This window comes from Oryx dammah, unplaced genomic scaffold (assembly GCF_014754425.2).
Source record: "Oryx dammah isolate SB20612 unplaced genomic scaffold, SCBI_Odam_1.1 HiC_scaffold_21, whole genome shotgun sequence".
Taxonomy (NCBI): Eukaryota; Metazoa; Chordata; class Mammalia; order Artiodactyla; family Bovidae; genus Oryx; species Oryx dammah.
Window position 1 is genome coordinate 1,023,683 of NW_024070205.1, and position 19,464 is coordinate 1,043,146.

The 19,464-nt window shown below is 59.1% G+C and overlaps 1 protein-coding gene across 1 annotated transcript; it reads left to right on the forward strand.

The window, feature by feature from the left end:
- The first annotated feature begins 4,395 nt into the window (after positions 1-4,395).
- LOC120880417 (alpha-1,3-mannosyl-glycoprotein 4-beta-N-acetylglucosaminyltransferase-like protein MGAT4E) lies at positions 4,396-6,958 on the forward strand. The gene is made up of 4 exons (XM_040263772.1): positions 4,396-4,521; positions 4,849-4,978; positions 5,366-5,518; positions 5,811-6,958. The coding sequence occupies exons 1-4, from the start codon at positions 4,396-4,398 to the stop codon at positions 6,956-6,958; spliced, it is 1,557 nt and encodes a 518-aa protein (XP_040119706.1).
- The last annotated feature ends 12,506 nt before the right edge of the window (positions 6,959-19,464 follow it).

Consider the following 19,464-nt stretch of genomic DNA (forward strand, 5'->3'; position numbering starts at 1 on the left):
ACTCTCTCCCACTAAGCCCCAGTGCTCTCCCGGGCTCTGGACTGCCATCTGCAGCTCCTTTGCTTACATTCTAATGGTTTCACACAACAGTGCTCACCCTTACACAGAGCTGGTTGAAACCCATGAAGTAGGCTTCGTAACCGTTACGGATTCTGACCCTTGATTGGAAACATGGTGTTAGCAGGTTAGTTTTTCCTGTTTGGCAGCTTTCAAGAAGAGGTAGGTGAAGTAGCTTTTCACACCCACCTCCAGGTTTGGCCGCTGCTCCTCTCCGACTCGCCTCTCCATCCACCCCAGGCTGTCCAGCTCACATCAGCCTCTGTTTGTATTGTTTATCTCTTTGGTTTGCTGTTTACTTTGGTTTATTCCTCACTTGTCTGCCATCCTCTATTCATCTTCTCCTACCTCTGCCCACAGCCCTTCAACTAGAGGGATCACTTCCTGCCCCATCTTTTCCCATCTTGTCCCATACAGGCGCCCAGTATAAAGCCAGGACCTAGCATAATCTCCGACTCTCCCAAGACCTGACCTAAAGCAGAGGCCAAAGACTCAAATGACTAACAGGGGACAGAAAAAATTCTGAAGAAGAGAATGCACTTCCCATCACTGCTCAGGCCAGGGTGACAGCAAGGTGCAATTTTTCAAGAAAAGCCAAATGTCTTAAGTGTTTATACAGTCTCTCCTAATTTTAAAATGTTCAGTCTAATTTCAAAAAGACAGTATGTGGGCCAACCAGACAAGCCTGTGGTCCAAGTGTGTTCTGGGTGGAGCCACCTCCCTGGAGAGGCTGGGGGTGGGGGTGGTCAGTTTGCTGAACAAAGGTTGCCAAGGAAGCCCCAGTGGAGAGGCCCAGCCAGGGATGCTGGGGGGACAGAGGTGCCCTCCAGACCATCTCCCCTCCTCCCAGCTGGGGGTCGAGTTGATGCTTCTGTGCTGGGAGGAGAGCTCTGACTTCCAGCAAAGTCCAGAGCCTACACCCAGGACTCACTGTGGCAACAGGCACAGCATCCCAGGTGGTCACCCCTCTCTGCATGCTGCAGAGGAGCCTGTCAGGGCTAAATGTTTATTTTCACTTTAAGTCTACTATACTTCAACTTAAAAATGTGTGTTTCCCCCTCTTTCACTACTGTTTGTCTCCTCTAAAGCACTTAGAGAAGTGGGAATTAGATGTCAAGATGTGGAAATGTTCTCAAAATGCTGTGCATCTGTTTAAGAGTCTAAAAGTAAAATCTGGGTGGGGCTTAGGAATAAAAGGAGAGGGACTTTTCAGATATGACGGAAAGGAAGGCAGTGCTGGTCTCCATGGTTGACAAATGGTCATCGTCCCTTATCACGAAAGTGCCTGCGTTTATTGAGTGCTGGCTATAAGCAGACGTTTTTCTGTGGATGGTTTCTTTTCACCCTCATAAGGATTTCACTGAGTAAGCATCGTTATCTTTTAGTTTCTAGATGAGGAACTGGGCTTCAGAGAGACTGAGTCATTTGGCCAAGGTCACATGGCCAGTAGGTTCAGCAGAACAAGTCTGAGTGAGTCCAGACTCTGAGCTCCTGCCCTTCTCTGGCGAGCTGCTTGGTTCTCCTGGCACTGCAGTGCCCCTGGAGCCTAGCGTGTGTTTGTTGAAGAGACAGGTGACCACTCATCACATCACAGAGTCCCAGTAGCTAGTGACTCAACACATATTTGCCGAGCCAGCACTCTGGATACGGCATGGAACGAAGCGAAGGCCTGGCCCTCAGTCTAGTGACTGGAGACAGACAGCAACACACACAAGTAAGATAGCTTCTGGTAGAAGCAAATGCAGAGAAGAGAATGCGTGGTAGCCAATGGGAGGATGGGAGAGGGTGAGAGCTGTTTTAACCGTGATGATCTGAGGCTGCATAAAGACCCTGCGAGTTGGGAGGAGTTGGCTCAAGCAAAGTCTCCGAAGGAAAGTTCTAAGAAGACCAAATGCCAGCACTCAAGAAACAGCTCGATTTGTCCAAAGGATGCTCACTCCCCCAAACGGCTTGGGGAGGAGGGGCGGCATAGGGGGTGGGAGATGGAGTCAAAGAGGCAGGCAGAGGGCCAGGTCAGGCAGGACCTTGGAGGCCATGGTCTGGAGTTTGATCTCTGGTGTAAAAGGCCCCTGTGTCGTGGGGAAGGAAGGCTGCGGGAGGACAGGGTGGGGTGGGGGCCAGTCGGGGTGGCAGTGGTCCAGGCAGGAGATGATGTAGCGGCCGGCACGGAGAGAGGGTCGCACTCCAGATGGCTTTGGGGAGGACAAGATAACAGAACTGAGTAGGCGGAACCTGGAGCGTTAAGGGGAGAGAGTAGCAAGGATTTTTCCCATGAAGAGCTGGAAAAATGGTGGTGCTATTTACTGAGATGGGGAGAACTTGGGGAGGAGAGATTTGGCAAGTAGCAAGACTCTGTAGCTCTGCTTCGGCTCCGTTAAAATGAAGACACCTCTTATCCAAGTGGAGATGGTGAATCGTCAGGTCCTTCAGAGCTCAGGAAAGAAGCTGGGGCTGGAGGTCAGACCAGCCTTAGGAGTACAGATGAAATGATGGGTATATACACACACTGCAAACGTGTATGTGTACACGCACATGGGCGCACACGTGTTCACGGGTAGTGTACACAGTAAAGTCAGGGGACTGGGTCAGAGCCCTGGGGCACCCGACGGGGCTGGCGAGGAAGAGGAGAAGCAAAGGAAAGAGCCTGGGAGGGGAGAGCCAGCGGCAAGAGCCGAGCCGAGCAAAGTGTCTGGAGCAGGAGGAGGCTGAGGAAGATGAGGAGAGGGAGAGGGAGATGAAGTGGGCTGGTTCGGGGCGACAGAGACTCTAGCGCGGCTGCGGAGGCAGGGGGCAGGACTTGGAAAGGACATTTCTTCGGTTGGGTGCGGGGGTGCTGCTTTACCCACTGGGAGACGGTTGGTGTCCTTTTGACAGTGACGGGAATGGCCCAGTAGGGCAAGAAGCGTGGGCAGACGGCAGGAGGAAAGAGCATCCTGACGGGGCAAGAGCAGGGAGCCGGCCACCCGGGCAGGAGGGACCCGGTCCGGGCCTCCCAGACAAGCCCAGCCCACGGGTGAGTCCTGGCCAGCGGTCCCCCTGACGACGGGGCAGCGGGCTGCGACACGGAGCAGCATCACAGAGGGAGCCCAGCTCAAGGCTGGCGCACCGGGGAGGGGGCCTAGTTTGCGGGGCCTGGTCCTCCGGAACCCCAGCTCCTCTCCTGCTCATCCAGGAGCCTGACTGGCTCAGGGCTGCAACACGGTAGTGCCCACCCCCCCGCCGGGGGCCGCCAGTGAGTGACAGGTAACCCGCAGGCCAGGAGCAGAGGGAACAGGGCCGTGTACTTGAGGGTGAATGCCTCCGGCTGTCGTGGTAAAGCCTTTTATTCAATATATGTATCTATGTATTTATGGTCTACAAAAACAAGCCTATTTCCGTCACATGTACGGATTTGTATCTGAATTACCCATCAGGCTAAAAGTCCTGGCTTAAGAAAGCCAGGTAAGAAAAGTCTAAGTCTTCCTGCCGAATAAGTACTGTTTTCATAACTCTTATCAAAAAGCTAAATGGCTAAGGCAGAAAAGCATGGTAACCTCTACCAAAATACTAAAGTGGCAGGGAGCCATGAAAATGGGGGAAATTAGAGAATATTGTAGCCTTGGGAGGATCATAATTACTGATGACGATTTCTTTTCTTTTGTGTACTGACTGCAGAGAAAGGATCACGCGTGGGAGACAAGGTATATTAAAGCCTTTCTTCTGATCATTTAGAAACAATCAGAAAAACACATTCTCCCTGGAGGAAAGAGACAGGGGGAAAGCAGCATACAAGTGCTCTGGAGGCTGAGCCAGTCTGAATTCCTGCAGCCCATCAGTCCCGAAAGGATTTTTCTTTTGCTCTGAGTTAACAGAATTATGTTCTAATCAAGGTCTATGAATAAGATTAAGGGTTGGAATAAATTAAGGACATCCTTTACAAAAAGTAGGAAAGGCATCAACCTGCTTAGTACTTAGCAACACTTCAAGTTCAGCTATTTTAATAAATAGTTTGACTTTTGTTTAAAAAAGTAGGAGTGGGTGGTAACCATCTGTTTTCTAAGATAAACGGGCTTCACCAATGAAGGCCCAGCAGACCGTGATCATTGGAGCAGGGAAAACTCGGAGAATTGAAATCTCCAGACAAACCTGCACAGAGAGGGCAGCAGAGGGCCCAGGGCAGGCAGCCTCCAGCTGCCGGCCAGGAAGGGGGCCCTGGTCCCGGCTCAGACGGAGGGCAGGCGTGGGGACTGAGTGCGCGGTGGACAGAGGACGGCTGGGAGGGGCGGGCCTGCAGGAGACGGGGTGAGGCGTGGACGGGGGAGCCCTGCCGGCCTGTCCCCCTCTCGCCCAGGAGCCGCCATGCACTGTTCCCTCCGGCGCTGCTGCACCGTCTCAGTGGGCCTCGGGGTCCTGTGGCTCCTGTTCACGCTGGAAGTGCCCAGGGAAGTTGAAGACGACCAGGACAGGATGGCTGTCAAGGTCCAAGTAGCGGCCTTGCCCTCACTGTGTGGGTTCAGGGCGGGTGGGGGTGTGAACGGCACCCATCCCTCTCACGGGAGAGCAGGAGGCTCCAAGGGGTGGGTGTGGACCTGGCTGGACCCACTGGTCCACAGAGAAGCTGACCCCCCGTCCCTCCCCCCATATTTGTTAAGGTAAGGAACACGGCAAGTACTGTGTGAGCCCTGGATACTCTGGTCGGTGGTCAGACGTCCTGATACCGCGCTGGGCTCACTCTGGGGGGAGTGAGCCACTCTTTCCCCGGAGGAGCTCTGGGGAGACCACTAGCGATAAAGCCTTTGCTTTCTACGGCAGAAGGACCAGATGTTGCCTCTGCCCGTGCCCCAGGAGGACAGCTACAGGAGAAGGAAGGACCTGGGACCACCAGAAGACTGGCAGAACCTCACCTCCAAATACCTGGAAAAACTCCAGCAGAGAAAGAAGAGTGAGTTCCAAGGAGGGGAGTGGGTCCCCTGGGATCAAGAGGGTCAAGAGGAGGCAGGGCGGGCGGCTCCCTGGTGTCCAGCGGTGAGGACTCTGCACGTCCACTGCGAGGGGCGTGGGCTCGGTCCCTGCCCAGGGCACCAAGATCCTGAATGCCACGTGGTGTGGCCAGAAATAGAGGGAAAGAAGAAGAAGAAGGTGGGGACTCGGAGAGACGAGGCAGGGAGAGAGGGCAGGGTGCCTGGGAGTCCGTGGGCCGGGCAGACAGTCCTTTCCCGTCGGGGCATCTGGTCTCGGGGATGAGGAGCAAGGAGCGGGAAGATACAGTGGCTGCCCCCGGAAGACGGCCTGAAAGCACCCGGCAGAGCGGGGCCTTCGGGGCGCACAGCCCGACTCGCCCAGATCGCAGCTCAGGGGTGCCGGGACTCCGGGAGCCTCGCGGGCTCCACAGAGCTGAGGCGGGCTCGGGCTCCTGACTTCCAGGAGAGGGGCTCCTTCCAGGAGATCTTCTTTAAAGGAGAGCCTTGTGAAGATGAGCTAGGTAAAATCACAGGGAATGACAGTGAACGTGAAAGCAGCTAATGTGTGTGCTGATCACTTAAACGCCGGGGGGGCAGAACCGTGGCTCCAGGAAGCCTCGGAGGCCGCGAGGATCAGCACCCTGGCTCAGGGCTCCTCAGGCCTCCGCGCACACCAGGGACCTGCTGACGGCGTCCAAGCGCAGAGTCCAGGTGGGGCCGCACTCCCCACAGCAAGGGTCTGCACCCCACTCCAGAGGGGCGGGCGGGAGAGAGCCGGCGCCCGCCCCCTGACGCCGCCGCTTGCCTCCCCAGCGTGGCTGACGGTGGGCGTCTCCTCGCGGCCCCGGCCGGGGCCCGACCCCAGCGGCCTCCTGTACACGCTCCTCTCGGTGTTCCGCGCCACCTCGAAGGTGGAGCAGAAGCGCCTCACGGTGCTGGTCCACCTGGCGGGCGCCGACCCCGCCTGGCTCGGGGAGACCGTCCTGCACATTTCCAGCCTCTTCAGCCCGCAGATCTTGGCGGGGCAGCTGCTGCTGATCCACGCCCCCCTAGACGCCTACCCGCCCGCGGGCGCCGGGGACGCCGGGGCCTCCGGCCCGGAGCTGTACTCCCAGCAGAACGTGGATCACGCCTTCCTCATGAGCTCTGCCTCGAAGCTCTCAGAGTACTTCCTGCTGCTGGAGGACAACGCCTTCTGCGCCCCCAACTTCATCAGCCACTTGCAGTGGAAGGTGGACGCGCTGCGGTCTCAGCCCTGGGCCTTCCTGGAGTTCGCCAACCTGGGCGTGCTGGGCAAGCTCTTCCGCAGCGGCGACCTGCCGACGCTGGCCCACTTCCTGCTCCTCTTCTACCGGGAGAAGCCTCTCGACAGGCTGCTAGTCCACTTCCGCGTCCTCCTGGCCCAGAAGGACCCCATCCTGTGCACGCCCTTCCTCTTCTACCGCAGGGCCACCTACTACCCCCTGAACGACAGCCAGAAGGCCTCGGGCACGCACAGAAAGAGCCCCTACGCCCCTGACAACCCACCGGGAGCCGCCTTCACCGACATGAGGGTATTCGAGGTCCACTTCCCCTGGGAGGCCTACACTCTGGATGAGTCCTTCTTCTGGACCCACAATGTGAGTGCCGGCAACCACCTGACCGTCATCCTGAACCAGCCGGCCGACCTGAGGAGGGTGCAGGTGCTGACGGGCACCATCGTGGAAGGCAAGTACGCCCTGGAGAGGGGGCAGGTGGAGCTGGGCTACGGGCCCGAGGGCATGCCGCAGCGCTGCTCTAGCTTCGTCCTACTGGGCCGCCTCCTAGAGGGGCAGCTGGATCAGGAGGTAGTGCCCAGGTCCGTGGGGCACCAGGTGAGCTGTGTGAGGCTGCTGGCAAACGCCAACCAGGCGGGCGGGCTCATCGTCAGGCACATTTACCTCTGGGAGGAGCATGCCAGAGACGCGGGCCACTTGGGATGAAGACAGACGAGGAAGACACTGAAAAATTAAAATCTTGCAGCCACATCATTCTAGCCTGTCTGAGTGATCTGGGGGCGGCGGGGGTGGGGTGGGGGTCGTGCCAGGGAATGAGGGGCAGAGAGGGAAGACAGTGTGGTGCCAACAAGATGCTCCACCTGCTCCTTCCTTTTTCTGCCCAAACAAGGGACTCTTACAGGCTGTCTTTTCCTGGGCCAGATGTAGCTTAGACCAATTTGGGACAAGGCCCTGGTGGCTCCCAGAACCTTTCTATTCCTGGGGTGCTGAGGTCAGTTCAAGGACAGGGTGATGGTGTGTGTTCCCGCACCGGGAGGGGAGGGGTTAACCGGAGGGGAAATCATGGCCAGGCCCTGGAATTCACACAGAAGCAGCTAAGAAAGGGTCTCTCAGGAGAAGTCAAACTCCCCGAGGCTCTGGAGTTCACAGACACTTGCGCAGAAGTGAAACGAAGCCCTTGACCCTGTCTTTCTGAGCTGTTCTGTAGCGCCAGCCCAGTTCCCGCCTTCCCTCAGACGACTGCGGAACGAACAGTTTCCCACCAAAACATCGCCTTCTCCTTGGTGCTCACTCCTCATCCCCACGCCGGCTTCTGAATCCCAGCGCTGCTGAGACTCCTCCCTGTTTGTAATGAGAAAAGCAGTCAAACCTAGAGGGGTTTCCAGATCTCACTCTCCTTAACTCTGCAGCAATACCCAGTACACATTAGTCTTCTTCTTGACTCCTGGAATTCATCCACTCATCAGAATCACTGAATCTCTACTATGTTCCGGGTTTCCCAGGCAGCGCTGATGGTAAAGAACTCACCTGCCAATGCAGGAGACTAAGAGAATCTGGTGCGGGTTCAATCCCTGGGTCAGGAAGACCCCCTGGAGGAGGGAGTGGCAACCTGCCCCACTATTCTAGGCTGGAGACTCCTACGGACAGAGCAGCCTGGCGGGCTACAGTCCACGGGGCCGCACAGAGTCAGACATGCCTGAAGGGACTTAGCAGGCTCGCACGACTATGTTCCAGGGACCAAAGGAGCTCCTCTTGGGGTTAAGACGTATAGGACCCCTGGGGAGTACGGCCCTGTGTTGAAACTTCACTGGGAGCTTAGGAAAGTCTTTCTGGAAGTCACGACGTCTAAACCTGACCTACCAGATTTTCGGAGAAGAAAGCCAGGTGATGAGGAAGGTTCAGGAAGATTTTCCAGTAAAAGAATAGCATGTAGGGAAGTGGGCCAGAAGTGAGAAGGAGCTTGACTCACTGGGGAAGACCACTCATGTAATGCGGCTGGAAGTGGAGGGCGAGCTGGAGTAGGGGTGAGGCGGAAGATGCAGCCGAGGGACTAAGAACCGGTTTACAAAAGGCCGTGGGCAGCTCAGTGGGGGAAAGGATGACCTTTGCAACAAGCGGTGCTGGGACAGCTGCCTGTCCACGTGCCAGGGAGTGAAGTGCGGCTCCTACTTCACATTAAAGATGAACCCTGAATGGACCTACACCCAGACGGAGGAGCTAAAAACGAAAAAGCTCTTAGAAGAAAACAGAAGTGTAAATTGTTGTGACCTTGGTTAGGCGATAGATTCTCAGATATGACACCAAAAGCACAAGTTACCAAAGGGTAAATAAATTGCTGGTCGTGGCTGGTGGTTTAGTCATTAAATCGTGTTCGACTCTTGGGACCCCATGGACTGTAGCCCGCCAGGCTCCTCTCTCCATGGGATTTCCCAGGCAAGAACACTGGGGTGGGTTGCCATTTCCTTTTCCAGGGGATCTCCCCAACGCAGGGATCGACCCCACGTCTCCCGCGTTGCGGGTGGATTCTTCACCACTGAGCCACCAGGGACGCCCCAGATAAGTTGGGCTTATGGTTCACAGGACAGTGTCAAGAGAGTGACGAGAGAACCCACAGAAGGGAAGAGAACCACCTGCAAGTCAGGTCCGGTGAGAGACGGGTATCCAGAATACATAAAGCAAGCTCACACGCAATAATAAAAAGACAAATAACAATTGAAAACGGGCAAAGGATTTGAATGGACGTTTCTCTGAAAAAGATACACAAATGGGCAACTAGCAAGAGAAAAGGCCCTCAAGGGTCGTCACTAGGGGAATGCAGATCGAAACCACATTGAAAACCACTTCACGCCCACGAGGATGGCTATTCAAAACCAGGAAATGGGTGTTGGTGAGGTGTGCAGAAACTGGAGCCTCAGACGTGCTGCTGCTGCGTCCCGTCACTGAGCCGTGTCTGACTGCGACCCCATGGACCGCAGCACGCCAGGCCTCCCTGTCCATCACCAGCTCCCGGAGTTCACCCAAACTCATGTCCATTGAGTCGGTGATGCCGTCCAACCATCTCATCCTCTGTCGTCCCCTTCTCCTTCCACCCTCAATCTTACCCCGCATCAGGGTCTTTTCCAGTGAGTCGGCTCTTCACATCAGGTGACCAAAGTATTGGAGCTCCAGCTTCAGCATCAGTCCTCCCAGTGAGTATTCAGGGCTGATCTCCTTCAGGACTAACAGGCTGATCTTGTATCCAAGGGACTCTCAGGAGTCTTCTCCAACAGCATAGTACATGCACGCCTAGCAGAGCTGTAAAATGGGGCAGCCGCTTTGGAAAATGTTTCACGATTCTCAAAATGTTAGAATTCCCATATGATCAGCAGGCTCACTCCTACGTCTGTATGTACTTAAGAAAATAAAAACGTTTATCCACACAGGGGCTTTCACATGAATGGTCATAGCAACATGGTAACAACCCAAATGTGGAGACAATCCAAAAGCGCATCCCTGAGGAACCGGTTAGTGAAACACGATGTGTATCGTGTATCGCATGATGAGATAACTACTCAGCCAGGAGAAGGGCTGGAACACACACGCGCCACAGCACGCAGGAACCTTTGAAACACTGTGCGGCATCAAGGAAACCAGTCACAAAGGCCAGAGCGCTTACGGCCCCACTTGCATGAGACGCCTGCAATCAGCAAGTCCAAAGGGACTCGTATCTACGGGCGAGGAAAAGCTGACTGCGGTAATGGTTGCACTCTGAACATACTGAGAACCACTGAGTTGTATACTTTAAGAAGAGTGAATTTTGGGGTGTGTGGATTATGTCTCAGCAAAGCAGCCTCTTGTTTAAAGCTGTAGAAGCCAGTGAAAGGGTTCAGAATACCCTGGCGGCGACAGAGGGTCACAGCGGTGCTGAGCAGGAGCGGAAGCGGCTGTGGGTGCTTTGGGGAGGTCACCCCAGGCACCCCGGTGGGGTAGCTGGAGGGGGTCAGGATGGGGAACCCCCTGAGAACTAACAAGATGGGGGCTTCCCTAGAGGTCGGGTGGCTAAGCCTCCGCACTCCCAGTGCAGGGGGCCCGGGTTCGATCCCTGCCCAGGGATCCAGCTAGATCCCACGTGCCACAGCAGAGTTCACATGCTGTTACTAAAACACAAAAAAAGGACCCCACGCGCCTTAGCGAAGACCCGGCACAGCAAAACCGATCAATGCGCGCAAGGAGATAGCCAGGAAAACCCACAAGACGCGAGGGGCCTCCGCGCGGCCGGGCGCCCCGCCCCGTCCCCCGCCTTTTCCGCAGTCAATCATAAACGAAGCGTTGCCCACATGCCTCTCTGACTACTCACTGTCACGGCCGCCGCTTCTCCACCCAGCCCTGAACGTGGGAACGTTCCGGGCCTTTCTGCCACCTCTTCCTCCCGCCTTCAGGCAGCGTCAGAGCCTCACCTGGGGACGTTCGGGCACCGCCCAGGTCCATGCCATCCTCGAGGGCCTCCAGCCGAGCCTCGGCGGCCCCTGGCTGGAACTGTCAGCCCAGCACATCCGACAGCAAATTCTGCAGCTTTGTCCATTTCTGACGATGGTTACCTTATCGACGTAAACTCACAGACCTAAAACGGGGCTTTGAAACAATGGTCTGTAAGCTGCTTACAGCAGGGTCCCCTGGAATTGCTTACTGAAAGTGGATTTGCCCAGCCCGGCGTCCTCCCGTCATCCAGCAGCGGGACTCGGCTTCCCCGCCCTCGCCCAGGCCGCCGCCCGCCCCGGGTCAGCCTCTCCAGACCGGCCGCTGGGCGGCAGTCCACCCACGAGAGGCGCTGGGGAGCCTCGGGACGGGGCGAGGGAGGCCGGGGAGGCTGCCCGGGGGCGGTGGCCGACAGCGGAGGGAAGCGTGCGAGCCCCCGGGGCCTCCCGGCTCGACAGCGTACCTGTGGTCCAGGGCTATCAGCAGGGCTGTCCCGGGGAGAGACCTGTCAGAGAGGGAAGGAGCCGGAAGGCGGAGAGGGGGCGTCTCCTCCCCTCGCTGGCCGGCTGCTCTGGGACCTGCTGGACTTCCCGGACGCAGTGTCACCACCCCGAGGCCGAGGTCACTCAGAGGGCAGCTGGCTCCCTGCGGCCTCTGCGCTGCGGGCAGGAGAACTGGGGTGGGGGGGTCCGACCTCTGGGGTCCCAGATGGTCTCGCCTGTAGGATGCAGACACTCAGGGCTGCTGAGAAGGCAAGTGGGGTCTGTGTGTGTGAGGACCCGGGACTCTCAAGAGCCCCTGGCGTTGGGTCCTGCTACTGGGCGGGTCCCCGGGGCTCTCCCGCCCGCAGCCTCTCCTGTAGCTGCGGCCCCAGGGCTCTTCCCAGGGGCCGGGGCTCTGCTGGCCTGCGCTTCCACACGACCTCCGCCCTGGCTGGCTCTGTGTCTGGGACCCGCCGCACGTCAGGCCAGGCCGGCACTCCCCTCTCCTCGTGCAGCCCTGCTGCGAGGGCCCTGGAGCGCGCTTCCTGTCCCGGAACTGCCTGGCTGTTCCCTGCGCCCTTGTCCCCCAGGCCTCGCGGGGTGCACGGCAGGCCCTCCTCCCTGAGCCTGAAGTCCCCACTGCACCGTCTGCCCCATGCCTGTCCCCTCACCACCCCTGAGCGGGCACCAGGCTGTCCTGCCGCCCTCCCCCTCCCCTTCCCCTGCCCGCCATGTCTGCTCCTTGCCCTCGTGACCCCAGAAGACCGTGGTATATCGCCCTCTCACCTTGCCTTCAGGTTTGGGCTCTTCTAGGCATGGTTGGGGTAACCTGTTGGCCAACCTCCTGGCTCTCCCAGCCCTCCTCCTAACACAGGAGCAGGGACTGTCCAGGCTGGAAATCAGTTTCCTCATGCAAAACACAAATATCACCTCCCCAAAGAGCCGAGACTGCAGGGGACTCACGGCCTGAGTGTCAGGCTGCCACACACTTCAGTAGGTCAGCACGATAGATCTGTTCACCTTCCAGCCCGTCGGGGGCCTCGTCAGGGTCCCTAGAGCTCAGAGTGGGCCTGCCCGCCTCCTTTCCACCCACATGCTGGCCTGTCAGATCAGGGGTGGTGCCAGGACCTCGGATCTGAGTTTCACGAGGCGCTGCGGCAGCAGGGGGGCTCGCGCCCATGCAGGGCTCTCGCGAGGCAGAGGGACCCTCTTCTTGACTTTCAGGAGTGAGCCCCGCTCTTTCCCAGCTTGTGGGCTGCGATAGGGACGGTGGGACCGGAGGCAGGCCCGGAGCCTTCGGAGGAGGGAGCGGTGAGCTGTAGGGCTGGTAGGTCCATAACCTCGGGGTTGGGGTTCAACCTAACACATCCAGGCCTTAAGCCTGGGTGCCTCCAGTCCCCTGGCTTCTGTTCACCCTCTGGAAGCAGTCCTCTACAAATGGAGGCTCCCACTGCTGTAGAGAGGGGCCCTTGGCAGAGGCAGGGTTGTCCAGCCACATTATGGAAGGCAGGGGCGAGTACGGCCAGCCCGGGGGGCCCTAGCACCCCCTGCCTGGGGGACCGTGAGGCAACCCGTGGCGGTTGCCAGCACCAGACCCTGGGGCGTTGTCACTCATCAGGAGACAAAGGCCACGGGCCCGTCACTGACGCTTCGCTCCTCTGGTGGGTCCTGCTGCCAGGATCCAGCCCCACCCGTCACTCCAGTAAAACATTTGGGTCTCACTCCGGCTGCGTGGCTGGGAACGAGGACAGAGCTCTCTGCCTGCAGCTGAGGAAGGGTCCCCTCTGATGGACCTCCAAGCTGCTGGGGGCTCAGGTGGGATGAGGGTCTGGCCAGAAGGCCCCGAGGGGGGCTTTGTGTGTGGGTGGGTGGGAGTGTGCAGCCAAGCCTGGACTCTCAGGGACAGTCGTGAGGCTCCAGACCCCGAGAAGAGCGGCAAGAGGCCTTGGCGGGGGACGTTGGGATCATGAACTATCAAGAACAAGTGTCTTCAAAAGATTTGGGGGAAAGGAGGTGCCTGGAGGAAGCACAGAAAGGGCTCCTCCGAGTCCAGATTTGGGGGAAAGGCGGTGCCTGGAGGAAGCACAGAAAGGACTCTCCCGAGTCGGCACAGAGGCTTGTTGGACACAGGAAGGCGGTGGAAGGCCCCGGGGCCCCTGCCGATGGGCCAGCCTCGCTGCGCCCAGGACCCAGTCCAGGCATTTAATCCTCATCTCAGCCCATGCTCGTGGGTCCACTGTTTCCGTCTGTTTTTTAATTTGTTAATTAAGTTTTTGATGTGGGCCATTTTTAAGTCTTAATTGAATTTGTTACAGTATTGCTCCTGTTTTATGCTTTTGGGTTTTTGACTGCAGGGCATGTGGGATCCTAGCTCCCTGACCAGGAATCAAACCCACAGCCCCCGCCCTGGCAGGAGAGGTCTTAACAGCTGGACCAAGAAAGCCCCGCCTCTCAGTTTACAGATAGGAAACAGGCCCAGCGACTCAGTGGGGCCGCTTAGTGCTGAAGCAGCGAGTCTGGGGCCCACGTGTGGCCGGTCCGGCCTCAGAGTCTGCACTCTCAACCCTGAATAACTCAGCTGGACTTCCACATGGCCCCTCACACCCCTGCGGGGCCTTAACCGCTGAACCCATGGGGTTCCTCTCTAGAAGAGATGGCGCCACATGGAATCCACATGCCTCTCCTGGGAGAGGCCGCCCCGGCTTGCCAGGAAGAACCTCGTTCAGCCTGCCTTCAGCTGCGTCCTTGTCTTCCCCAGAGAGATGCGGGGCGTGCCCTCTGCTGGGATCTAGCCTACGCCCTCAGCTCACAGACCAGGAGGGGCCGGAGGAGAGCATCCCCTCCTAGGGGGCCATGCTCACCCGGCTTTCTTCCTGAGGGTGGTGGGGAGAGAGCATGGGGGGCACGCTGCTCTTTGGGGGGCCCCGCTAGGCCCTGCTGAGCAGGCGTCAAGTAACCAGCTCCGTCTCCGGGGGTGACCGCACTGTGAGGAGCAGGGGGTGAGCTGTCAGGCACGCAGGGGTGATCGCCCTTTATGACCTCCCCTTGAACCTTAATCCCTAGACTCGAGGTCTCAGGGGGTCACTTCCCTCCTCTGCGCAGACAGGCACCCTGCGTTTGGTAGGGCGCAGAGCAGCACCATGGTCTCTGCCCACCAGCACGGCAACCTGGGAGGCCCCACAGCGCCACTGCAGGCTGACAGCTGCTGCTCGGAGGACAGGCTCTCCCCAAGCTCAGGCACCTGAAGGCTTCATGCAGGAGGAAGTTCAACCCTTTTGTTCCCCACTGGTTCCCTGTAGCGTCTAGAATAAACCGAGGCACGCAGAAATGCAGGAGGAGTATTTGAAAGAAAAGTGCCAAGTCAAGGTCGCCCAGCTCTCGACTCTTCTCCAGCTCCCTCTCTTCCAGTTTCAGCTGCAAACGACTGGACTCAGCATCACCTGAGCATAAGCGTGCCCGTGTTGCCCACAACTTTGCCTACCGCCAGCTCAGCCTCGAGCACCCCGCCACCGCCAGCGTCTGGCTCCTGGAAGCCTGCCCTCGGCCAGGTGGGGCCCCCTGTGCCCCCCACCCACATCTGCCCCTTTCTCACCCCAGCTCCAGGGGGCTTTAAGGAGGGAAGAAGGGAACAGGGAGAGCCCCTCTGTGGGCAGGAGGCCCCGGGCACAGCGCTGACCCGTTGCAGCCTCTCTCCAGGGAGGATGGGGGCACGCATGAGAGGAGGAAGACGGTTGAAAGGGTCACAGGGGAACAGTTCCCAGCCACCCCACGCAGAGAGAGTCTGAAGCCAGGCGCCGCCTCCCACCCTGCCACAGCCCTCCAAGCGCAGGGCCCCTCACTTTCCCATCGTCCCATCACCGGGACTAACACCCTCTGTCTCATGTCCTGGATCATGGGCAGGTCTGCAGGGAGCCGACTTCCCACAGCTCCCAGGGCAGGGTCAGGCACGAAGGGTAAGGGGGGTACGGGGGGAAGTCCCCTGAGTTCAGACTCTGCTCAGCCAGGACGATGGTCCCAGGGCCCCAGCCCCACGGCAGCAGTGTCGCAGATCCTGCCCACTGGGGAGGGCTCACAGCATGCCCTGGGCAGAGCATCTGCGGGCTGCAGGTGTCCCTGGTCCAGGACACAACTCCAAAGGCAACGCTTTCTCTTTTCATCCTCACCCCACCAAGGGCTCCATAGTTTGAAAGGAACCCGGGGGACTTCCCTGGTGGTCCAGTGGCTGAAACTCTGAGCTCCCAACGCACGAGGCCCTGGGTTCAATCCCTGGTCAGGGAGCTAGATCCCACATGCCACAAAGATCCCACCTGCCACGTCAAAGATCGGAGCATTCTGCAGCTAAGACCTGGCGCAGCTAAGTGAATTAACGTGAATAAAAGAATGGAACGTGTGCAAGGCTCTCCCTGGGAAAGGACTTGGCCCGTGTGGGGTTTGGAGGTGGGGCCCAGCACAGACTTAACAGATTCTCCCTGATTATTTAAAAAACACAAAAATGATGGCGGGTAGGAACAGAGCCCGGCTCACTCTACCCCACTCTGGGATCACGAGGGGAGGAAGTGGCGGCTGTGAGTTGGTGCAGATGAACCTCACAGCTCGCTCTGTCCACCACTGACTGACTCACTGTCTGGCACCAAAGCACAGGAGGGCTCGGCTCAGGTTCCTTCCAGCTGCCTGGGCTCCTGTGTGGTGAGGGCTGGTCTCTCCCTGACGCTCCGAACGAACAGAACTGCTAATAGGTGTGAATTCATGTACCCAGCAGGGGAAAAGCAGAGGCAGAAAGAGAGCAGAGAGTGCCAGCTCCTGTGTCCGACGAGGTCCCTGCAGAGCAGGCTGGGCAGACCCATCTGACACAGACCCAGATGCCTGAGGAGGCGCCGGGCAGCTTTCTGTGACCGCCCCACTTCCTCTCGGACTTTAACTGCCCCTCTACCCCGAGCCCCTGGAGTCCTAGGGGAGCCAGGAAGTTTAAAGGTTCTCAAGTAGAAAGTGAACAACTCTAGCAGGGAAACTCTGTTCCCTAAAATGGAAAGGGGTGCAGGTAAGGAAGACCCAGGCCCGGGCTGGAGCTGGGCCTAAGACTGACAAACCAGTACAGTCAAGGGCCGTGTCGAGCCAGGGCCAGCAGGCCCCTGCCCTCAGACCTGCAGGGACACGGAAGGCTGGGGGCCAGACCCGCCGCCAGATGGACAGCTCCCGGAGGGGCACCATGGGGGTCACAGGGCGGCTGAGCACCATCCTCTCAGCAAACCCCTCCCAGGGCTGAATCAAGCTGGGCTCACAGATGCTCAGTGGCGGGCGCAGACACGTTGAGTCTAGAAGTATGTCCGGAAATCAGAGCAGGAAGACCCAGGCCCACATCACAGACCCCACCTTGGGCCACTCCTGTCTCGCCGCAAGAGCCTCTCAAACTACCTGGACCCTGGGCTGTGCCAGAAGGAAGTCCGGTCCAGCCTGTGGTTCCTGTTGGGCCTTTTTGCTGAGCACACACTGATCTCTCAGACCGCAGGCAGCTGGACCCTCAAACAGTGGTTTTGTTGCAGGAAAGGGGACCCCTTCCAGGGCCTGAAACTGGGCTCTTGTCTAACACTCAGAAATGAATTGTCTGAGGAGACACGTGTGCTGACAAAGCAAGAGATTTTACTGGGAAAGGGCACCCGGGTGGAGAGCAGTAGGGTGAGGGGACCCAGTCTCGGGTTTTACGGTGATGGGATTAGTTTCCCGGTTGTCCTTAGCCAATCATTCTGACTCAGAGTCCTTCCTGGTGGTGCACAGCTTGTTCAGCCAAGATGAATGCCAGAGAGGATTCTGGGAAGTGGTCTCCTTTTGACCTTTCCCAAACTCTTCCAGTTGATGGAGGCTTATTAGTTCCTGGTTCCTTACCAGGACCTCCTGTCATAAAACAACTCATGCAAATGGTTGCTATGGTGCCGGCCAGGGTGGGAGGTGTCAGTCAGTGTGCTTCCCCTAACAGTTCCTCTCTCTGTGGGGATCCCTTTGAGGATAAAAAGCTATGGGCCTTCTTGCCTAAGAGGCTCTCAGGCACTTTATAATGATTTCAGGTGTTCACTGTTTGGAATCCTGGCTCTGGGACCCTGCGTGGTCGTAAGGTACTGGGTGGAGCCCTGGTAAAGCTCACCACCGGCCTGGAGGGCACAGCCCCGGCCTCCACTGCCCTCTGGTGCCAGCGGGAGGGGGGACACACTCCCAGCAGCTGCAGTCAGAGCCCCAAGGTGGCGTGGCTCACCTCTCCTTCGGGCCGATCCAGGGCCCTGAACACTCGTAGGGGCGTTGGCCCCCCGCCCCGCCCCGAGACTACCGGTGTGGGGGGGCCAGTCCTGGCCCCCTGTGGGCGGAGGCGCCTCTGCTTTACCTTGGAAAGAGGCAAGGACGCTGGAAGATTGAGACAGCCTCCGCCCAGCAGAACCCCACTTACTGGCAATACACACTCGTACCAGATCATTGTGCTGTGCCCCGAGACCGATACATTGTCTTCTGTGTGTCAGCAAAAAGAAATTTTAAAAAAGAAAAGCAAAAAAGAAAGAAAAGCAACTGTTATTCAAATTGATGACTGAAACAGAAAATTCTCTGTTTAAGAAAGACCTCAGCCTGGGGATGCTTCAGGCCCCCAGGTCACACGGAGACAGCGTCGGGACAGTCCCTCTGAAGGGGCAGCACGAGCTGCCAGCTCCCAGCCACTGCCCCCAGCTCTCCAGGCCTCGGGCAGGCCCGGGCGGAACTGGAGAAGGGGCAGGAGGCCAGCGGGAGCCCCTCCCAGCTGGAAAGCCGTGCTCAGGCCTCGAAGAACAAGCACAGCATCAGGGCTGATTCCTCCCACCTGCTGGGCTAGACAGAGATCAAGTCAGAGGAGGCTGCAAAAGACGTCAGGTGGCAACGTGAGGCGCCAGCATGGCAGGGCCGGCGGCTCAGGCTTCTACCCCCAGATCCACACTTGGAATACACGGCAGCCCCAGGGAAACGGTGGGCACCGCCAGCACCAGCCATGGCCCAACCTGCGCTTCCCGTGCTTCCACACGTGTCCAGCCTCCCGGGCCAGAGAGCAGGCTGCGGACACCCGGGTGTCCTGCAGGTGCCGCGGGTGTGTCCACTCACTAGCGGCCGCTGGGTCCAGCGCTGGCTGCGGCATCCCTACCCCTATGCAGTGGCCTGGGCAGAGGGGCTGGCTGCATCTTCCTCGCCAGATGCAGCGGCTCAGGCTGGGTGCCTGACGGAGCCAATTCTTACCCCATCTGGGCGGGAGACCAGGCCTCATTTCCTGCCCCCCAGGACCCAGGCGGAGCCCAAGGCAGGGCGTGAGGGATCTGAGGCCCACGTCTAAGCAGTCCTGCCTGCTGCCTGGCCAGTGAGGGGCACTCAGGGGCCCTGAGAGGCCCCTCCCTCTGCTCACAGACACCTGGTCCTGCTTTAGGGGCGCCACACTGACTTTCCATAGGGATAAGAACACACGCTGGTGCAGAAAGCCTACAACACATCTTCAGAAAGCCGGGAAGGGGTTGTCAGGAGCAGGGGACTGGGAGGGGGGACCCCGGGCCGCCTCAGGTCAGGCCGAGCAGGGACCTGCGAGCACCCTCAGGAGCCTGAGGGGCAGGCGCGGAAGTCCAGCTCCAGCTTTCACATCCGCTGTCCTCTGCAGCCTCCGTTCTGAGTGGGACCCCGACTCAGGAAACGCTTTGCCAGGGCCCTCCTGAGCAGTCTCACAGATGCTCGGTGTCCCGACGCCCCCACCCAGTTCCAGGAGCGTCTCCCGCAAGCAGAGCTCCCCTGACTCTGGGCGGGGGGACCCCAAGCAGCCGCTGTCCTAGGTCCGAGGGCTGCAGGCCTCGGGCCAGCCGCAGCTCCGCGCTGCCGCGCCGGCCTCACTGAAGGTGCTGCGGTCCACCTCCCGCGTGCCCAGGCCGCCATCGCCGGGTGCGGTGCCCTCGGGCGGGCAGGGCCCGCCTGGCCCCGGCGCGGGCGGGACGCAGGCCAGGCCTCGCAGGGTGTTAGCGGGCCTCGGTCCCGGGAGATGGCGCCCCACGTCCGGGCCCCCCGCCCCCCCGCTCTGAGGCCCTGGGGGCTCGACAAGGCCAAGAAGCGCGCCCCGTCCGGCCCGGCCTGCAGGTGGGGCGGCGGAGCGCTGCTAGCGCGGCCCTCGGAGAGGGGCTCCGCGCCGGGACCCGGGCCCTTCGAGCCCCCGGAGCTGGGCGGCTTGAAAGCTCGTCCGCAGCGGCGCCTGCTGGCGGGCGGCCCCGCGGCGCGCACGAGCTAGTCCGGGGG